At 31.5% G+C, this 20,468-nt stretch overlaps 1 protein-coding gene across 10 annotated transcripts in view; it reads left to right on the forward strand.

Moving 5' to 3' along the window:
* Positions 1 to 20,468, forward strand: part of LOC127724635 (E3 ubiquitin-protein ligase rnf213-alpha-like) — a 1,011,139-nt gene that overhangs the window by 960,500 nt on the left and 30,171 nt on the right. For 9 of the 10 annotated variants that reach the window (XM_052231639.1, XM_052231642.1, XM_052231640.1 and 6 more), the window contains 14 exons: positions 1,743 to 1,961; positions 3,155 to 3,366; positions 6,210 to 6,309; positions 8,143 to 8,243; positions 9,034 to 9,210; positions 11,522 to 11,779; positions 13,507 to 13,627; positions 14,799 to 15,082; positions 15,699 to 15,810; positions 16,305 to 16,418; positions 17,799 to 17,924; positions 18,591 to 18,644; positions 19,243 to 19,443; positions 20,294 to 20,417. In XM_052231639.1, the coding sequence (XP_052087599.1) occupies positions 1,743 to 1,961; positions 3,155 to 3,366; positions 6,210 to 6,309; positions 8,143 to 8,243; positions 9,034 to 9,210; positions 11,522 to 11,779; positions 13,507 to 13,627; positions 14,799 to 15,082; positions 15,699 to 15,810; positions 16,305 to 16,418; positions 17,799 to 17,924; positions 18,591 to 18,644; positions 19,243 to 19,443; positions 20,294 to 20,417 (2,203 nt within the window). The remainder of the gene's footprint in view (positions 1 to 1,742; positions 1,962 to 3,154; positions 3,367 to 6,209; positions 6,310 to 8,142; positions 8,244 to 9,033; positions 9,211 to 11,521; positions 11,780 to 13,506; positions 13,628 to 14,798; positions 15,083 to 15,698; positions 15,811 to 16,304; positions 16,419 to 17,798; positions 17,925 to 18,590; positions 18,645 to 19,242; positions 19,444 to 20,293; positions 20,418 to 20,468) is intronic. The other variant, XM_052231635.1, reaches the window with a different exon arrangement.

Here is a 20,468-nt window from a genome sequence, read left to right on the forward strand (position 1 = left end):
AAAAATTGAATAACATTTAAGATATTTGAATAATGGTTGAAAGTTATAGTATTTTTGAATCATAAATCAATGTGAACATGATATCATGTATATGAAAATTCATTTAACGAACTTAATTTATTACATGATATTTTTTTAATCCAACCAGAAATTTGATCACCTTGTTTTATTTTAATTTTAAATGTGATATACATTTTATATATATATATATATATATATATATGAATAACAGTTTCTAAATTAATGAAAAAATAATATAGATAGATACAAAAAATAGGTCTAGGTTGGTTAAGACTTGGTCGAGTATGGTTCAGACTAGGTCGAGTATGGTTCAGACTAGGTCGAGCATGGTTCAGACTTGGTCGAGAATAATTAAGACTATGTCGAGTATGGTTCAGACTCGTATAAAATGGTTAAGTACTGGTCGAGTAAAGGTCGAGTACAAGTTCAAACTGTTTAGTATGGTTCAGACTACAGTCGAGTAATATTAAGTAAATTTCAGACCAATTCAGACTGGTCGTGTAAAAATCAGTTCAGTCGAGTACAAATTTAGGCCATTTCAGACTTTTACTGGTTTGTAGTGCATTAAACAAATGAAATACAACTGTCATATTCTTGCAAGAAAAGATTATGGATATAATTATCATTTCTGTTTTAGTCGTGGAAAATATCTTGAAAATAAAAAGCACTTTGAATAGTAGTTTTTTATGCTTTAAATGAATATGGGCGAAGAAGTGTTTACTAAATGCATTAGCCATCCTCATAGTGATCGATCGATATTATAGATTTAAGTCATTAATTTCGTCTCGATATTTTTAGTACAAATTAAACATGTAAGCTGACTATATAGTAAGATGATTTACAGCCTCTGTATATTGTGAACAAACTGAATACTTTGTTGTTGTGGATAAAATGTTCAGTTACGTATTATTTTCCAGATCTTCTTAATGCTATTCATGTCACTTGCTTAAAATCAAAGTGAGGTTATAAATAGTAAATTTTTTCAGTATGAATGTGAGTTCATGTTTATGATTGTTGTCATGTTTTAGATATTTTCCCTGTACATTTTTATGAAGTCGGTTTACCAGTGTAATACAGTCATGCATATCAAGCAGGATATATTGTTATGATCAACTCACGATTACCTATAATTGATTACATCCACTTCATTTGATTTTTGGTGGATAGTTGTCACATTGGCAATCAAACCACATCTCTTTTTTTATATTATTAAATAAGAAATAGGTGTATATTCAGAATATTATTACATCCACTTTTTGTCAATAAATTATCAGTCTGTATATACATGATTTATTGATTAAAGCAGGAATGTATGATTTAAGGATGATTTTGCCTTTGGATTTATCTTGGTCTAGACATGACATTTGTTTTTAAACTTTCAAGATCTAAATATTATCAACTAGTTTTGAATCACGATTATATTGTTTCACAGCTATTGTACCTCGATACCTCTATTTTCTTTTCACTTGAAATTAAAATGATTACAAGTCGTTTTACTATCACGGTTTCCCCTGATGAATTGTTTTAAAGTTCCTACCCTTTCATGATCTCACGGGTTCAGCTTTTTAATGTTCATGATTGACAGAAGAATATTAATATATGGAAACAGCAAAAGACAAACAACTGTGAATCATTCACATGATATATATTACTGCGTGAAAAAATAAACAATCTTCCGTTGATATAATTAGCAAACACTAATCATATGACATGTGTTTTAGTTGGTATGTGAGAATGTAGCTATAGGCGCTCAAAAATTATTGAAAGGAGAATATGGGAACCTGTTACCAACTATGTTTGCATGCCATATGGTTTATGAGACATTTTCAACCAGATTTAAGAATTTTTCACATATCATGACTGTCTGGCCAAGCTGTTGTGAAAAAATCATTGATGTTCAACAAACTGGTAAAAGCAATCTGATGACAATTGAAGAAATAGTTAGTATTGGTATTGTTTTCATTTAAGGAATCAGTTTTGTTTGATAATGGTACAGTAATTACAATATACTGTTATTAGTAAAGAAATGGATACATTTAACACGTTTATCTTAAATCTTTTTCTCTATATACGTTTGAATTAAAGCACAAATTGTCTCTTCTTGGCAGTATAACAGAAAGTATTGTTGTCCATACTGATCTTAACATTTTACCATTTATACTGCAAATCCGAAATCTACTGATAAAATGATTTATTGTAACTAGGATCACATTGTGTGTTTTAATATATAAATAATTCTGAAATTCGCATATGAGAATTGAAAAGTTTGTTGACCATTTTAACGCATCTGTCCCATCGAACATGATATAAAGGATACACCAGATACAGTCAAGTAAGCTCATAGCTTGACGCCATCCAAAAATTTACTTCAATGTATTAGGGTCGGTTAAAACAAACAATTCTTTACGGCAAAAAGAGTGTGTTTGCGTTATCAAATTGTGAACTCCATTTCTATGTAATATTATTTCAGCAGCGCCGGCATTCGATGTATATATCTCCAAGTTGACCTAATGTTCCAGGGCTTGGGCTTTTATTTCCTATTATCATTTCCTTGATAGATGGTTGCTGCTCACAAGGAAGCTATTTAACCATTTTTAAGTTCCAGGTGTTGAAGTTGATAGCATCAATTCGTAAATTGTACGGACGCCATCACGAGTTTTTTTACCGTTATAGAAAATCTGTTGCACAGATGACGATGGATATTTTTCAATTTTAGTAACCACAGTCCCGTCCCTTTTCCTGATTGTGATGTACCGAATTAGACTAATGAATGGGTTTGTAGTTACATGAAACACACGACTGGTGCGACATTTCGAGAAGGATATACTCGTCTTCTGGATACGCTGAGATCGACCTCGGTTTTTGTGGGGTTCATGTTGTTGTGTCTTCAGTTTTTTATGTTGTGTTCGGGAACTCTTGCTTGTCTTTGGTCTTATTCTCTTTTTATTTGCCATCGCGTTGTCCTGTTTATTTTCGACTTATGAGTTTGAATGTCCCTTGGGTATATTTCGCCTCTCTTTTGCAGAAAGTTTGACATGAATTTTAAAATTTGAAATTTGGACTGAAATCGTTTTTCTTTTTTAATCTATTGCTGGCTTTAATTGTCCGTTTTATCTTTGGTTTTCTTCAACAGACGCTTGACATTCAAGCTTTAACACAGCTGATGGACGAAGTAAAGCCTTCAAGAGAAATTCTTAGCAAAAAGGATTCACGAAAACTCTGGCTCAGAAAAGTATGCGAATATAGGCCAGTCATTGAAAGAGTTGTAGCAGATTTCTGTAAGCAACATTCTTTTGATGGAAATGTTGGTCAACATCAATGTAGAGAAGCAATTAAAAACGCTAGGTAAGATATATCTTTAAAAACACTTTAAGAAGGAATCGGTAAACATGCACATATTAATTTTGTTTTAATGATTGTTGTTTGCTTTACATCCAGTAACAACTATTTCTGGACTAGCAAAAAAGACAAATAATAAGTAGCAATAAGGACCGTCCGGCATGAATGTCGGTGCATTTGGACCGCTGCCGGGAAATGAGGGAATATTGCATATATCGGGAACGAAGTTTAGCTCCGTAACAGATCTATACCACAAACAGACCTTTTAATAATCACACCCATCTGTTGATAATTGAAGTTATTTTTTATCGGTACAATGTGCCCCAATTTAAGTTAAACAATGATTATCATAACTTTTCTTCTAATGTCATAGTATTTTTAAGACGAAAGGTTAGGTTTATATTAAAAGGAATATAATGCAATTGCAAAGATCAGAAATAATCATGTCTGATGAACCATTAATACTATTTTTATCTAACTTTGCGTTACTTATTATCCGTCACCATCACTATTTAGTGATAATGTACAAGTGACATAGGAGCAGTACATTATAAAAATCTAGCTATGATGTTTAAAATTACACCGAATTAATTATTTAAGATTACTACTTGTTTTAACATTCAGCATATTTATATTTGACAAAAAACACCTAATGTAATTGAGGTATTCTTTATATTCTCACATAAATGTGATTTAAATCTTGAAATCAAAACAATAATATACCTTCTAAGGATCATAAATCCTTAAAACATTTTTTGGCATTGCATTTCAAATTCCATCAGGATGATGTTGATGCAATCTTTTTATTGTCTGGTATTATAACCTTTTAACATTTCCACAAGGTGCAAGCTTATATGTTTGTTCACACTTTAATTTCGAATATTTAAGGGCATTGATAACCTTCCACATCTTCATTTGACATTAGACTTAAAATTATTAGCATTTAAATTACGTCTAACCTGTTGTCAGCAATCTTTATGTATTTGCAATTAGTGCAAAACTGTTGGAAACGCCTCAATTAGTTGTATTATCATTCATATTTTTGATTTGGATAAATATTTTAGCTAAAATGATATTGTTTAATCTGAGTGAAATGCTTTTTTGTGATAAGAAACTGTATTATATCTATTTTGACCAGCAACTAAGTGTAAATTGCTATTGTAGTTCAAATAAATAAGAGATAATTAATAGAAAGTACCATTTGACCAAAATGATTTAACTACTTGAATCAATGTCATGTATAAACAAAACCACGTCATGTGTGTCAATACATGCATAAATGGGCTTGACTTTTATCGTTCAAGACTTATGCCTTATAATAAGGTGACTTGAAATAAATTCTTTTTAATTTCTTGATTAGATTTGTTTAAATTTTATATACAATTGAGATCTTTAACGGTCATTTTTATCCGAAAATGTTAAAAAAAACTGTGCAATGATTAATTATTTAATGATTTCAATTACTTTTTAGTCTTTTTCTTTTGCGGTTAATTTAGTAATGTTCGAATTCAGACAACCAAGTTTGTCTTTTTCTATGTTAAGACTGTTTATTAGTTGTTATTGACTTGTTCGCTTGAATAACATACACAAGTGTCTGAAAAGCTATGGAACAGTTCTGTTTTGACCTCAAGGAATTTTGTTTAACAGTACCGAGTCTACCGGAGAGGATAAGTCTGAAAAAAGTTACAGTAATACATATACAAGTGATATGACATCGTAATTCATAAACATTAATTGAATCCGAAATATTGTTCTATTAATAGCCCATCAATAGGTCAGTTTTTTTTTAAAAATAATGTCTTATTTACATTCAAACTTCAGCCGATCGTTTAAAGACACATGCATGCTGCATTTGTTTGCACATATCCTAAGTCAGGAACCAGATTTTCAGTGGTTGTCGTTTGTTAATGTGACTCAAAAGTGTTTCTCGTTTCTCGTTTGTTATATAGATTAGACCGTTGGTGTTCATGTTTGAATGGGGTTACACTTGTCATTTTTGGGGTCTTTTATAGCTTGCTGTTCGGTGTGGGCAAAGGCTCCGTGTTGAAGGTCTTACTATTATTTAATGGTTTACTTTAACAAATTGTGTCTTTGGTGGAGAGGTATCTCATTGGCACTCATACCACATCGTCTTATATCTGTGAAGATGAATACTTTATGCCTATTGTTTCTTTACTGGCAGTTTTAAGGTTTTTCAATAGCCGTCGTATACAATACACAAAATAGAATGCGCAGTAGCATACATATTAGGTAGTGTAACTGAAGAATGAATAGATATTCATGTAGTTGGTGATATATATTAGTCGGATACAGGAATATTTCAGTCAGTTGGTCTCCATCTCATTATTTACAAGAAGTGAATAGTTTGATACATGTAAACCATTTAAGAGTTTAACTTACAGACAATGTCCTCGAATAAATATACTTTTGTCTATCAAAAAAACTTCAAATCCTCATTTAATTATGGACCTTGCACACTAGATTTTTAAAACTGTGTAAACAGTATTTAAATTTTAATAATTAATGTAAAAAAATGTAAAAAAAAATAAGGTTCTTTGCGTTTTTTCTACATTTTGATAAAATAAAATGTATTTGTATGTGGGATAATTTATAATATCTTTTTAAATTGTGCTCAGTAATTGGAAACATATGCTCCATTGAACTTTCGTTTTGTATGACAGAAAAAAAATCTGCTAAATCCAAATTAATGAATTCAATTTTCGATAAAAAAATTAAAAACATGTTTTTTTGTGTAATTTTGTACCCAAATATTTTACAGGAACATATATTAATATTTGGAATGTATATATGTTTGTCGTTGTTGTTTGTAATCTTTTATTTCATTTTAGGTGTGAATGGATAAGAACACTTGTTGTAAAGTTGTTTATTGAAAATGTATGTACACAGGGCATTGGAGCAGAAATTGTGCCATCTATGAAATTATGGAGTGTAAGTAAAGAATTAAATGATGTTTGCATTCTGTCTAGGTTTAAATACAAAAGATTTATGGCATAAAAGGCAGCCAGATGTTTTTATCAATGATACATATAGGGATAAAGATTAAAACATCAGAACCTGATTTTAGAAGCAATACTTTACGTTATAAAATTCGTCTGCTAAGATCTCCTAAGTGAAATAAAAAGGAGACTTGAAAATACAAATGGCAATTCCAGTTAGGATCATATCAAGCCCTTTTCATAGTATTTTCAATAACATATATGTACATGCATTTTTGTATACAAAAGTTTCTTGTCGTGCACTGTTTTTAAACTAAATACATTGCAATTCTCAACATAGATTGAAGAGTAAATATGGCATACCAAGTGTAAATTTATTTTTACGTTTTCATTGTTGCTACTGGCACACAAAAAAACAACAATACAATGTGAACATGCTATCTTCACAGAAGCATTGATCAAGAACACGTCTAGAAGGTGTTTACGTTATATCATCAATTTTCATGTAATATGTAATGCCCCGAAGAAGTAATACAAAAGAAAGATTGTATTTTTAAAAGTTATCCCATTATCATTTATAGCGGGAATGTGCAGGGTCAAACTGTTCAATGACATTCAATAATTACATAGTAGTATAGCGTTAGAAAAATAAAATAAAAATTGACATATCACCATCTTTGTATCCCCTCATTATTATCATGCATTCTCAGTTGGCACTAAATTCAAAGAAAGTATACAAACAAGGTTTGTTTTGACCCGCAAATAGAGGGCATGTTCCGCCCAAACGATTTTTTCACATTATGTTTCTTGAAACAAATAAACTAAGTGACAAGAATATTTGGTTTGTCGCACAGTTTTCTTTATTTCATAGGTAAAATTGTGTTGAAACCTAGAAATTTTCATATTTTCTTTACAAAAACCTCTTGTGTTGACATAAACAATAAATATTAAGAAACTCTTTTATTTTGTTATAATGGACTCAATATTTGGTTTCAAAGAAGGTTTTCTTACCAAAGCTTCTTCTTCATTAAGTGTGTATTTCATTTAAAAGCTGGCCTTATCATCCATACATCAAACAAGGCTTGAAGGAATGTACAAATTGTCTAAGACACGCTACATTTAAATCATTTTTGTAATTCACTGTTTGCTTTTGTTCTTTATTCTAATGAAATTGATAATGGAAATGGAAAATACGTCAAAGAAACAACAACCCGACCAAATAGCAGACAACAGCCGAAGGCCACCAATGAGTCTTCAACGCAGCGATAAAAACCCGCACCCGGAGGTGGTCCTCAGCTGGCCCCTGGATACCTAACATACCATTAGCCTATGTAGAATAACCTGTATGAGAAATGAACAAAACGAAATTCATGGAAAAAGAGTATCAATAATTGAGTCATATTAAAATAATTGCATCAGTATAAAAATAGTACTTGAAATGTGTTTTATTGTTAACCTTATCTAAAAAATGTAGATATTCTAATATTGTTTAATTGCAAAATTAGTATCATCGAGTTGTTGAAATGTATGTAAAAGAGGGACGAAAGAATGTAATATATTTTTATGGTCAGTGTCAGATCACTGAATACTTGGAGATCCAGTGTAACTCTCAACCGACTCTATAGCTATGAAAACATAATTAGATCAAAAGCACTAATTGTAATGTTAATAACCTATCTATCATGTCTATGGTATACTTTGAAACATAGAAATTTGATTTTTAAGAAAAGTCGCTTACCACTGTATATTTAATATAATATCATATATAATAAAGAAATATCCTGAATATACTATTTTAAACTAATTGTTTTAATGATGATTTTAGAAACTTGGTGAAGATGCAGACATGAAAGAACTCATCTCACTAGAAAAAGTTGAGAGTCATCTGAAAAAACAAAATGCAGAAGTTCTAAAGAAATGCTTTGGGTAAGAGGGATAATGGATAAAGAAACTTAAAAACATCTTATTGTTCTTCCCGAACTAAATTTCATAGGATGAGTTTGTATAACGGCCCTTTTTTATCATAATAGTAAGTACATCATTTATAAGTCTGAAAATTAAACCCAACAGTGATAGAAATTTTTTTTTATGCTGACCAATTTTTGTTCCTCAACGGGATTTGAAGTCACACCTTTGATACACTACAGCACCAATCGCTTAGCATCATGTTCAGCGCTTTAGACCACTCGACAACATCTTCGAATTATGTAATTTCATTGATGGAAGCAAAATTGAGAATAGAAATGGGGAATATGTCAAAGAGACAACAACCCGACCAAAGAGCAGCTGGCCCCTAAATGAAATTGTGTACTAGTTCAGTGAATATCGATGTCACACTAACCTCCAAAACATATAAATGAACTAAAATTTAAAAAAACATACAAGACTAACAAAGCCAGAGGCCACTGACTTAGGACAGGCGCAAAAATGTGGCGGGGTTAAACATGTTTTATGAGATCTAAACGCTCTCCCTACATTTCTAGCCAATTTAGAATAAATAAACATATAGCAATACGCACAGTAAAAGTCAAAGTTTTCGACTTTGAATGTAATACATAATGTAATGTAATATTTGCTGTACCAAACTGAGAAAATGGAAGCAAATCTTGACTCGCCGAACTGTTTTTCTGTTTCAAAGCGATACTAAAAATAATCTAATGTTTTTATATAATGGTTGCATATTGCTTATAGGTTAAATTGTAAAATTTCTTTGCAGTGTGCTGTCTAAATGTATTAACTGTGAAGCGGAAATTCAGAGTGCCCCAGTTAAACTTTCATGTAATCATGTTGTATGCAAGAAGTGCTACAAACAAATAATTGAAAAGAAAAGGCAATGTACACATTGTAAGGAAAAATTACCAGACAACTTTAATCAAGAAGAATTTGTTAAAAGGTATTATTGTTTTTTTTAAGGTTTTGCAGTAGTAACAGCCATAAGACTCAAAATAGCTACCCGAAAAAAAGCTACCGATGTATAGTTGTCTGTACTATTAACGATTTTCATCATCTGATCAAACCAAGATGGTAATTATTTAACATAAGCCAGACTGTTTCATTAAAAATCTTCTAATAAGCGGTCGGTTTTTAGCAAAACTGTCTTGGTTGTGTTTATTGGTTTTCATTTATCAAATGCTGGCGCAGTATGTAGAATAGCAAATAGTGAAAACATTGCCAACTGTACATGCGTGTCCAATCTATTCCCTTTGCCTCTAGTCGATAAAATTGTTAGTAAATTTCTGTATGAATTATTTCATTGAGCCAAATATTGTTGATTGCAACTTCGGCGTGTCTTTTGTGTTTAAACCGCCCTTTATTACCTAACCCGTTAAACATGGCTATCAAGTGCAGGTGACTGAGTATTTGCCTCTCTCTTTATAACAAACACTTTTGGAACAAATCCTCTGTATGATGTTTATACCTGTATGGACGGATTACCCTTTTAAAGAGGGATATATTTGTATAGACTGGATTTAAAGTAGAACATGGCAAACGCACATTTTCTACTTATTATAGTAGTAACCTGCAACATCTGATGCATCAATTGGTGGACTTAATTTGATCTGCAGATGTCTTGTTTACTGCTTAACTGACTGTTTATACAATCTGTTGTTCATCATAATTAAAAGCTATAATGATCAGATAAATTCTACTCAGTTATCTACTCAGTAATGCCTCAATGAAAAAAAAAATTATTGTTAGATTTTTAGTTAAGTGCACTAATTGGTACATATGCCATATATTGTACTATAGTCATTATAGCTAGAAAATGTCATATTGCCAACTGTGCGCCTCTCCTTGTTGACCTCTTCCTATTTTCATATGAGTCGGAGTTCCTTCAATCACTTGTCAAAAACAAGAAGATAAAAGAATCCAGATCATTTTTTATTTTGCAATTATTAGTTTAACCCATCCTCAAAAGCAATATACCAACTCATTCGGTATTCAAGAGCGTGCAGCGTCTACTCTTACTTAGAAAAACGTCACCAGCGTATGAACAGAGTTTTAATGAATCAAGGGTATATCAAAGAACGTCTTGTCCTTTCTAAATAAAGTTCATGGGAATATACAAAGACTTCGTTGACTCCTTCTCATGTATTTTATGATGGTATGAATTTTACCCTTCAGAACCAAAATCGTCATAAAAACGTTTCCTGCATGGTTTATCTTTTATACATAAAAAAGAGGTTTATTGTTAAATCTGCAATTGGGTAGGATATTCTGTCCATTGTATTGAATTTGTTATAGTGTACAGTTGTCAACACAACTCCATCTACATATTTTATCGTATCGTCAGGAAATTTTTATATATTGTTCAATACTACATGTAATATATATTTGATTATAGTTCCATTAAATCGACATGGTTCAGTATAAACTCAAGCAGACATAATTAGTTAACGTGCAATATTTTCTTCATTCATATATGTTGATGTTCCGGTTTGGCTGCTTAAAACTATTATGAACTGATTATCAAAGAAGGATGACTGTTGTTATATCTCCATACTTCCTTTTCTTTTCGGTATTATAGAAGGACTGCACTGAAATTTATGTAAATGAATTTTACCTTTTACAAATCTCGTTATGTCCGAGCATTCTTAATAGAAGCACACACCTTAACATTTTGATATCCAAGTATGAATAAATATGTAGCAACGTTATAAACTTGGTGGTATTGAGGGACATCAAAAAGATAAAATTAGTTATTTAGTGCGCTAGTAACCTAATACGATTTGTATGCGAAGCTCGAATCCCATATGGAATTTACTGACCCGATATATATATATAGTATTAGGTCACTGGCAAACAATGTAACGAATATATCAAAGTGATCAAGTCTTCAATACCGTTAGTTTTAAGAACCTACTTCCATTGGTCTATACAAAAAACAAATGCCAACAATAACAACTTGTCAGCTTTAAAGTTTTCCCCCAATACCGTATTGTTTTATAAAGGGACGTAACACCAATACTGTATTGAAATAAGCACTGCCTTCTAACCTAATAGGGTCTCCACGCGGTAGCTTTTTACCTATCATTTTCCTAGAAGTGTATAAAAGGTAAGATAAGTAGATTTATCTCAATCTTTGATGCAATTCGATATCCTACAAAAGATTATTGCTAGCTTAAATGGTGTTAATATCGATTACTTGATGTGAATCTCTTTATACTTTTAAGAATGCCTTTTACATAAATAATTTTGTTTAGGAGTGACGTAGAAAAGTACGAAGATTTTAGGGAAAGATGTAATGGTTTCTTCATGGAAATTGTTTCACAACTATGTTTTGCCGAGGGAACACTTCCATCTCAAGGAGTCATTGACAAGCTTCTGTCCTATATTGTTGGAAAAGACAAAAGTGACCGAGGAGAAACTATTGTTTCAAGACAACTGACAGTATTTCAAGATGCTATTGATCCAAACCCTGTGGTCAGATCCTTTTTACTGCAGGAGATTATGCAAACAAGGTTGGCGTATAAAATGTATTGTTGTCTAGTAAATCAAACTTATATTTAATAGATATAGGAAGATGTGGTATGAGTGCCCATGAGACAACTCTCCATCCAAGTCACAATTATAAAAATAAACCATTATAGGTCAAGGTACGGTCTTCAACACCGAGCCTTGGCTCACACCGAACAGCAAGCTATAAAGGGCCCCAAAAAATTACTAGTGTAAAATACTTTATTATAATCATAATAACGTTCTACTTATTTTAAGGATATAGCCAAGGCTATTACATTATCTATGCATACACACAATTTTCTATTTATCTTTGGATTTTTCTTGATTATGACATCCTCTTTTTTATCGAATGCTTGCAAAATACATATACAAAGACGGAGATGTTTATTTAAATTGCTAATAAAACAACTATCTACCAGACTCCCGGGGCCTCGGTGGCCGAGTGGTCTAAGTAGTTACTACTGTAATCACTAGCCAGTCAACACTGAGGTTGTGAGTTCGAACCCCGCTCGTGCGGGTGCACTCGACTCCAATCTTAATTGACTTGGATTGTCAGTTTTCCTATCGAAGGTCGTTGGTTTTCTCCGGGCACTCCGGCTTCCTCCACCAATCAAAAATGGCCGCCACGAAATAGCCCAAAAGCGGTGCTTAAAAGTGGCGTTAAAACACCAAAAATCAAAATCAAATACGAGACTCCCCATGACATTGATATTTTCAAATAGATGTCAAAATACGGTATAAAACAGTGATCAAAACTTATACAGTATAGCCATCTATGAAAAGCCTAGACAGGGCAAAATGTGAAAAAAACTCAAATGAAAACAGTAAACGATATAAGGATTACAGTTTTCGGACTTCTACCATGAACATATAACTTGGAATAAATGTTTTTTTCGAGCGATAATCACTATCCTAACCTGGGATAGGGTAGAGGTGTAACAGCAGAATAAAAGAACAAACACTAGAAATCAACTGAAAAGTGTTTCATTCATCAGATCGACATGATGCACATACGAAAATAACAGATCTATGTGTATCCACATTAACCGAAACGTAGTAAGTTCAAAGCAAATGGCATATAACATGTATAAGAATAATGTAGCTCCAAGTCGAAAGAACGTACTTAAAATGTGTTTTATATACCGGAATATTGATTAATACATTACTAAATTCTATTCTATCTTGTCTACAGATATTTCTAGCTATATATAATAAATATAATGATATGCAAAACATTTATATTTCTATATTGTAATGTTATACCATTACCTCAGGTTAGGGTGAAGGTTGGCGTCCGTTCAAACGTTTATACCCACTGTATGCGTTTGCACTTGTCCTAAATCAGGAACCTGTTGATCAGTTGTTGTCGTTTGTTGGTGTGGTTCATAAGTGTTGTTCGTTTCTTGTTTTTTGTATAGACTAGACCGTTGGTTTTCCTGATTGAATGGTTTTAAACTAGTCTTTTTAGGGGACCATTATATATGGCTGTTCGGTGAGAGCCAAGGAGCCGTGTTGAAGGCCGTACTTTGACCTATAATAGTTTACTTTTTACCAATTGTTACTTTGACGGAGAGTTGTCAGATTGACACTCATACCACATTTTCGTATATCATTTTCATTAAGATAATTAAGTTTTCTGAAATATGATTAGTCTGTCAAGTTGATTTTCTAAATTATACATTTTAAATAAAACTAAGAATAGAGACTTTTGACAATTCTTTTCTTGCAGTGGCAGCGACATTAAATCATATCTGTCAAAGTACTTTGACGACAATACCCAGCTTCTTCAAACAAGTGTTGGTAGTACGGAATCAATTGAATTATGTTTGCTGATATTGCAATGCATGGAGGTTTGTCATTCAAACATATAAGAAAATGATTTAATCTACTTCGTTATACATGTACTTAACACTTTGCCTCATTTTGATTTTGTTATTCTAATCCTATGAAATATATTGCATATTTCGATGCGATAGTTGCATTATACCTCTGAACTATTTCAAGTTGAAAAAAATATATAATAAAATGCTAAAACTTTGCAAAAAGGAATGTAGTGCTTCGCAGTATAAGAAATAAACCTCCTTTTAAGGTTTTGTGGGGTTGTTTTTTTTAATTTTTTTTCAGGAATATTTTTTCAGACATTCTCTTATGCATTTTCTACATAAGAAAATGCCTGTACTAAGTCAGGCATATGATAATTGTTATCAATTCGTTTGATGTGTTTGAGCTTTTGATTTTGCCATTTGATATCGGACTTTCCGTTTTAAATTTTCTGTATTTTTATTATTTTATTTTATTTTCGGCTAATTTTATATGGGTTTTAGCTTCAGTTTGGATACTGTCAGTAATATTCTCAAAAGGCAACCTCAAAAAAGAGTATTCTACAATCTGAGGGTCATGAAAAATGGACCGTTTAAGTAATATATCACGTTAAATATTTAAACTAACTAACAATTTATTAAATAATGACTATTGCGGTTGCGTTCGGTTCTGCTTGATAGGAATGACAAGCGATATCGTTAATTCTGTGTGATTAATCTTATTTATTAAAATTGTACATCGACTTTAGATCGAGACAAACCCATAAGTTGACAATGAGGCCTTTTCACAATACATCATTCCCCGTAAACCTGCACGACGCACCACAATTCAATTTGAATTATTTGTTTATTCGCACCATTTTAAATTACCCACACTGTAAACTATTTCAAATTCAATATATCTTTTATAAAACAAACAAATTTAAAAAATATACAAATTCTGCTCTACCACACACTTCTTCTCTTAAGCAGACACTGTTACGTATGCACTCCGATCACCATTACACATAAAGAGCGTCACAGATATTGGAGAAACAAAATTTTATACTTCAGTATTGGAATATGTTCATGTAGTAATAGCTTTTTGTTAAACCCTCCTTAACAGCTACACAGGGACAGTAAAGGCGTTTTAATAATCTACATTTTTAATAATAAGATAAACCCTTTTATGAATTCACTAGCTGTTCTAGTTTATTTTCAGGATTCAATTCAGCAACAAAATCAAAAGTTTAACAACAGTAAACTTGAATTAGTACACATAGAAAAGATGCTGAGTGAATCTGTAGAAGGGTTTTATAGCAACGTACATATTCTGGAAAAAATTGAGTGTATTGCGAAAGCAAAGTACAGTTTGTCAGTTACAGCAAGATACATACACGATCTATATGGCAAAACACAAGACACAGTTCAACTTGATGCTGAGTTACGTCAACTATTTGAAGCAGCTGGACATCTATGTGAAAATTCTGGATCCCAATGGCCAAGGTGACTACTTTATCTATTCAAATGCCGATTATCATTTCGAAATTTTTTGTGCAGTCATGGTGTTTTTTGTATATTGTCGAGTTATAGTTTTCGTGTATTCCAACTTTTTGTTACTAAGAGGCAACAGAATATGCCGAATTGTAAGCCATATTATACAATGAGAAGAAACAACTCCAGATAAAACAATTAAGGAAATTGTGAACTCCAAAAGGTGCAAAACCGGTATGTCGACAGGATAAAAAATCATTATAGATATCATGCTTACAACTTGGTATGCCAGACAAGCGTTAAATCTTCAAAGACTCATCGCTGGCGTTGACTCAGAACTAGTATTCAAACCAGCTATTAAAAAGAAACAGCGTAATACAGGTCAATTATCATCGGGCATGAAAATTCATATTCAGACAAAATGTCATAAACGATACTAAAATACAATCGATTAATGTAGGGAAAAGATGTCTTTTGAAATTTGCTTCTGGATACAAAACAAAATGATATATACATGAGTGTTTGTGTGTTTGTGTTTGGGTAAGTTGGTTGCGTTTGTTTGTGTGTGAATATTGCTTCTTTTATATTTATGTGTTTAAAAATCAACAAAAATGCGTTTTATTTATAGAAAATATTTCGTGAGAGTATTGTGTCGGAGTTATGGAACAGATGTGTATCAAGCAGTCCTAGCAAAAAGTGATAGGGAGTATTTGAGATGGGTAATATTACCAGATCTCAATGTAAGTATGAGCAAATCATGTCAAATTGTTAAACTTCAGACATGATAACAGTAACTAGTATAGAGCTTACGTGCCGATACATATCAGTAGTCGATTAGACAAAAAGATCTATTTGGTAACACATTGTAATATTCTAATTTATATGATTTGCCAGACAGATCCCTAACTGATTTGATAAAATCGTCTGCCTTAACACCAGACAACAGATACTTATGCAAACCGATTTCAATGAATATAATTATGATCTTTCACATCAATCCACTAGAGCCTCTATAGGATGTATGCATTTATAAAGTTGAATAACAATTCATCATACATCTATTATTAATTGACAAAGGATGGATTCCTTATAGTAACTTCTGTAAAATACAAGATTTGTTAATTTGATTTAGTTTTTTACTCCGCAAATCACAAATAAGATATACCTTCAATTGAAAAAATAAAAATAATATTATAGTTGTACAAATAACAACTAGCTGTGATTTAATCAACAGGTTATGGAGTGTTATGACAGATATATTGTCAACGAAGATTACACGGATATTAGGCTAGCAGTAGCTGACTCAGTAATTAATCAGAAAGATACACAATTGACAGAGGTTTTTCATGTATGTTTTATTTCTTGTGGTAAAAATTAACCACATGAACATTCTGATGGGACATTTTCTAAATCTACCAATTTTTATCATAAAAACCTGAACAAAATAATTCAGATATTAGTACTTTATTACTAGTATTCTGGTTTATAAATAAAGGTCAGATAGTAGTATCAACATCTTCGCAACGAGCTTGTTTATGATATTCATGTCTAACGTCATTTAACATTAAATTTATAAAAACTCGGAAACCTTTTCAAATAATTCTAAGGAAAGTATGTCAATGCTATGCATAAAGATACATGTATCAAAATAGATATATTATACCCTAACATTCTATCACAGTGGCTCTCCTAACTTGCCTTCCTTCTTCTGCTGGGAACAAGAAAGGGCATCCTTAAGCCAGGAAAATGTAATACTAAACACAGTAATGGGTCATTTTTTTGATACTTGGCGATGGAATATGGTTTAAATTTGTTTATGCCCCTTTTTATCAGAATAAATCTTAATAAAAAGTTACTTTAAACAGCTGTTGAATCATATGTATAAATGTTTGCGAGGTAGTCACATATTTTTCGTGTACATTTATTTGGTTACTTGTTAGTTTTTCTCTTTTCAAAGTTTTAACGTAAAAACTAAGTGAGGAATATATGATTTTACATAAAATTTGAACACCATCATTTCAGTCCATGTTGTGTGCATTGAAAAATGTATTTCTACGTTTTTAATACTTCCAGGTCGGTTTCGTTACTGATTGACAACAGTCATCGCAAATATAATCTTTGTTTTTATATGTATTGGCAAGATGAAATAATACAGTACTGCAAATTTTGAGGTCCTAATGTATTTTGTACAGGCAATGTTTCCTGCAGACTTCATTCGTCAGTTTGTCTGAACAGTTATATTTGTTTTTCTTTTTTCTTTTCGTTTTATTTATTATGTTCTTTTACAGAAAATATTACAGATTTTGTCTGATTTCAAACTAACGAAATTGCCTTGTACACTGTCCTTCATTTAGATTAGATATGACAACAGATAAACATTTTCGCAAATAGTTCAACAAAATTGCAAGCAGTTTTTCACCGAACCTATAATCAAACGAAAAATCATTTTCTTATTCCATATATTACTAAATTAACTGTTTGTTTAATTTTTCGACCAAAATATTTGCAACACTTACAAGCTATAAGTATATTTGTTTTGACTTGCCATATATATTCACAAATTAAAACTAATAGGGAATAAGTACAACGTCACCAAGACAGGAATGCAGTCTTTTAAAAAATAAAACAAATAAATCAACTTCTGCTCGTGATATTAAAAATAAAAGATTGAGTAGCTTAACCCAGTCGAAACTTGGGAATCAATGCTCATATACCTTTCTTTGCACAGACAAAAGTATGTATGGAATGGCAGTGTAACATTAATCTTCTACTGGCCCTTCACAGGGAAATCACAATGAACAATCTGCATGATGAGAAATGCAAAATGGAAACAGATAAAACAAATGAAGAACAGGTATTTGTATTTACAGTTGTTCTGCATTCGTTTATTTCACATAGATTTTCCAATTTCAAAATAAAACCAAACGAGGAAGAAATGTTCCTTTCAAGTAGTGGTACCTTGATCAAAGGTCCAAAACATTTAAAAGGTGTCCAGAATTTGGTCTATTAATCTATCATTTTAAGTTCTAAAATCAAAACTTGACAAAATTTAGAACTTCATGAAATTATAAATTTACCTTGAGAGAAAACAGGAAATTATGCTTTGGAAACACACAGAAGTTAATGAACACACACATGCAGAAATATTCTTTAGAGGTAACAGATGTGGTTCTCTCCTAAAAAAAACATGGTTAATAAAAATTTTGTTGTAAACTTCACCTCTTTCTTAATAATGCTATAATGTTTTAATGTACAGTAAAAATTGTACTGTTAATGAAATCAAGTTTTCTTTCTGGCTTTGAATTGAAAAATAAATATTAATTAGTGAATTGGTGATGATGATACATTATTGGAGAGTTTTAAGTTCTTTATTTGCAAATGTTGACGAGTTATATACCTAAGTCCTATGGAATGACCATTGATAAAAAACAGCATATTTCGATATATTTTATATTTCGTGTGCATTAATGCTTTAATCTTGTTGGTTGTTATCATATCGGTTTCACATTCTACTTTTTAGGAAAATGAGTTCATTACTGACTATCTGCAGACACGTTCGTTTTTACCAAGAGAGGTAATATAGAAAGAAAAAAGAATATTAAATTTAAGCTAACATTTACCATCATATTCTGAATCTATTTACTATGACTTAACATGCTTCGGCTTTAATCATAGTTAATATTTTTTTATCATTATCAATATAGAGGAAATCAGTATCATGGACAATCAAAATCATTATGCGGAGAAATAACAACATAATCAATTCATACATGACATGATGTGGCGTCCGTCCTGTTTCTCGCAAATGTTCAAATCTGATGCTAATACTCTTTCGGTAAATTCACAATAGAGTAATTAGGAAATGGTTGTGGTTATGACAAGTGGGACAAATTCGTTGTTCTCTCTGACACAACCACAGTCATTTATGGCGGTCAAATACATCATGTTGTTGTCTTTAAATAATATCTTAAATAGCAAACCCAAATTTAGAACCAAGAGAAAGGGAGACAATATTTTTTCAATGCAGGACGAAAATATATATTGTGATTGCAATTTAATGCGTTTTTTACATAAATAAAGATCTTTCATTTCACTTGAAATCGTATTTGCTCATTTTTTATGCTTATTTACTTACTAATCTATTTCGATTTCTTCTTTGATTCTTTTGGCAGAAAGAAGTATCATTGTCTATTTTGAAAAACGATGTTTGGCAGCCAGAAACCGCCAGAAATATTCACCTTAATATGGACATTGCACAACAAAATCTTACCTGCTTACTTACTCATTATATGGTTATGATGACCTTTATTCCAGGAAGTACAACGTTATTGATGCCTTTAAAAAATATAGCATTAAATATCGGTTGTATGAAGGTACGCACATTGAAATATTCACATATTCGAAAAATGAACATTCACTTTGTATAATGAAAGTTTCTATTTTGTTATGCATTGTTATAAAGTAACGAGTTGGGTTCCGAGAGTTTTTTAATGTGAATACACCCACACTGGTAAAGTACGTAACTGTTAAAAAGACAAGGGTTTAAATATTTCGCAAAATATCGAAATTATATAGAAAAATGAAAATTTTACTTCATCACAACAATATTTCACTTATAAGTGTGCAACAACATTATGAGGAATAAAAGTTATTTATATTTACTGTAACAGTCCGTTATCCAGGTATGTTTGTTAGCAAAATGCCTTAAACTGCATTATCCTGAATTGCATCCGTCTGAAAATGTTAAAAATAATATGTTTGATAAAATTTCAATCATTTATTATTTGTACTTCATTTCTTTCAACTCATTATTCGATAAATATTAAATCTTAGTTGCTTGTATATCAATGTCTTCCACTTCCTTATTAATTTGACTTTCCAACTTATACGTCTTGTACAGGAAGTCATAACGTCTTGTGTTTTTAGCCATTTGATCTTATGAGCCTCATCTGGTATTATGTATTCAGAGAATAATAAATACATTTGTATATCTCGATTGACTGTTTGCTCTATGATGTCGCACTAGATGTAGATATAACGTCAATGTAAGACAGAAATGATGAAAAGGGCATGATACACGCAGGTTGTTTTTATGTGGACAAAATAGGCATGACAATAATATATTTTGGATTGATATAGAATTATGATATAATACTAGTAAATCATTTTGGTTACGTGTTAGTTGTTTAAATGAAAATTACAAGTTATTATTTTCTCCATTAGGATTCCTACTACCCATCTATGCCGGATGATGTAATTGCATTCTTTACAAGAGTCATGCGAGATCATAATAAGGAACATAGCGTGAAATCACAGTGGGGAGATGAAGACGTCCCGACAATATACAGTGAGTTTACAACTACGCTGATATTGAGTATCAGTAACAATGCCTGTGTTT

This window comes from Mytilus californianus, unplaced genomic scaffold (genome assembly GCF_021869535.1).
Source record: "Mytilus californianus isolate M0D057914Y unplaced genomic scaffold, xbMytCali1.0.p SCAF_14, whole genome shotgun sequence".
Taxonomy (NCBI): domain Eukaryota; kingdom Metazoa; phylum Mollusca; class Bivalvia; order Mytilida; family Mytilidae; genus Mytilus; species Mytilus californianus.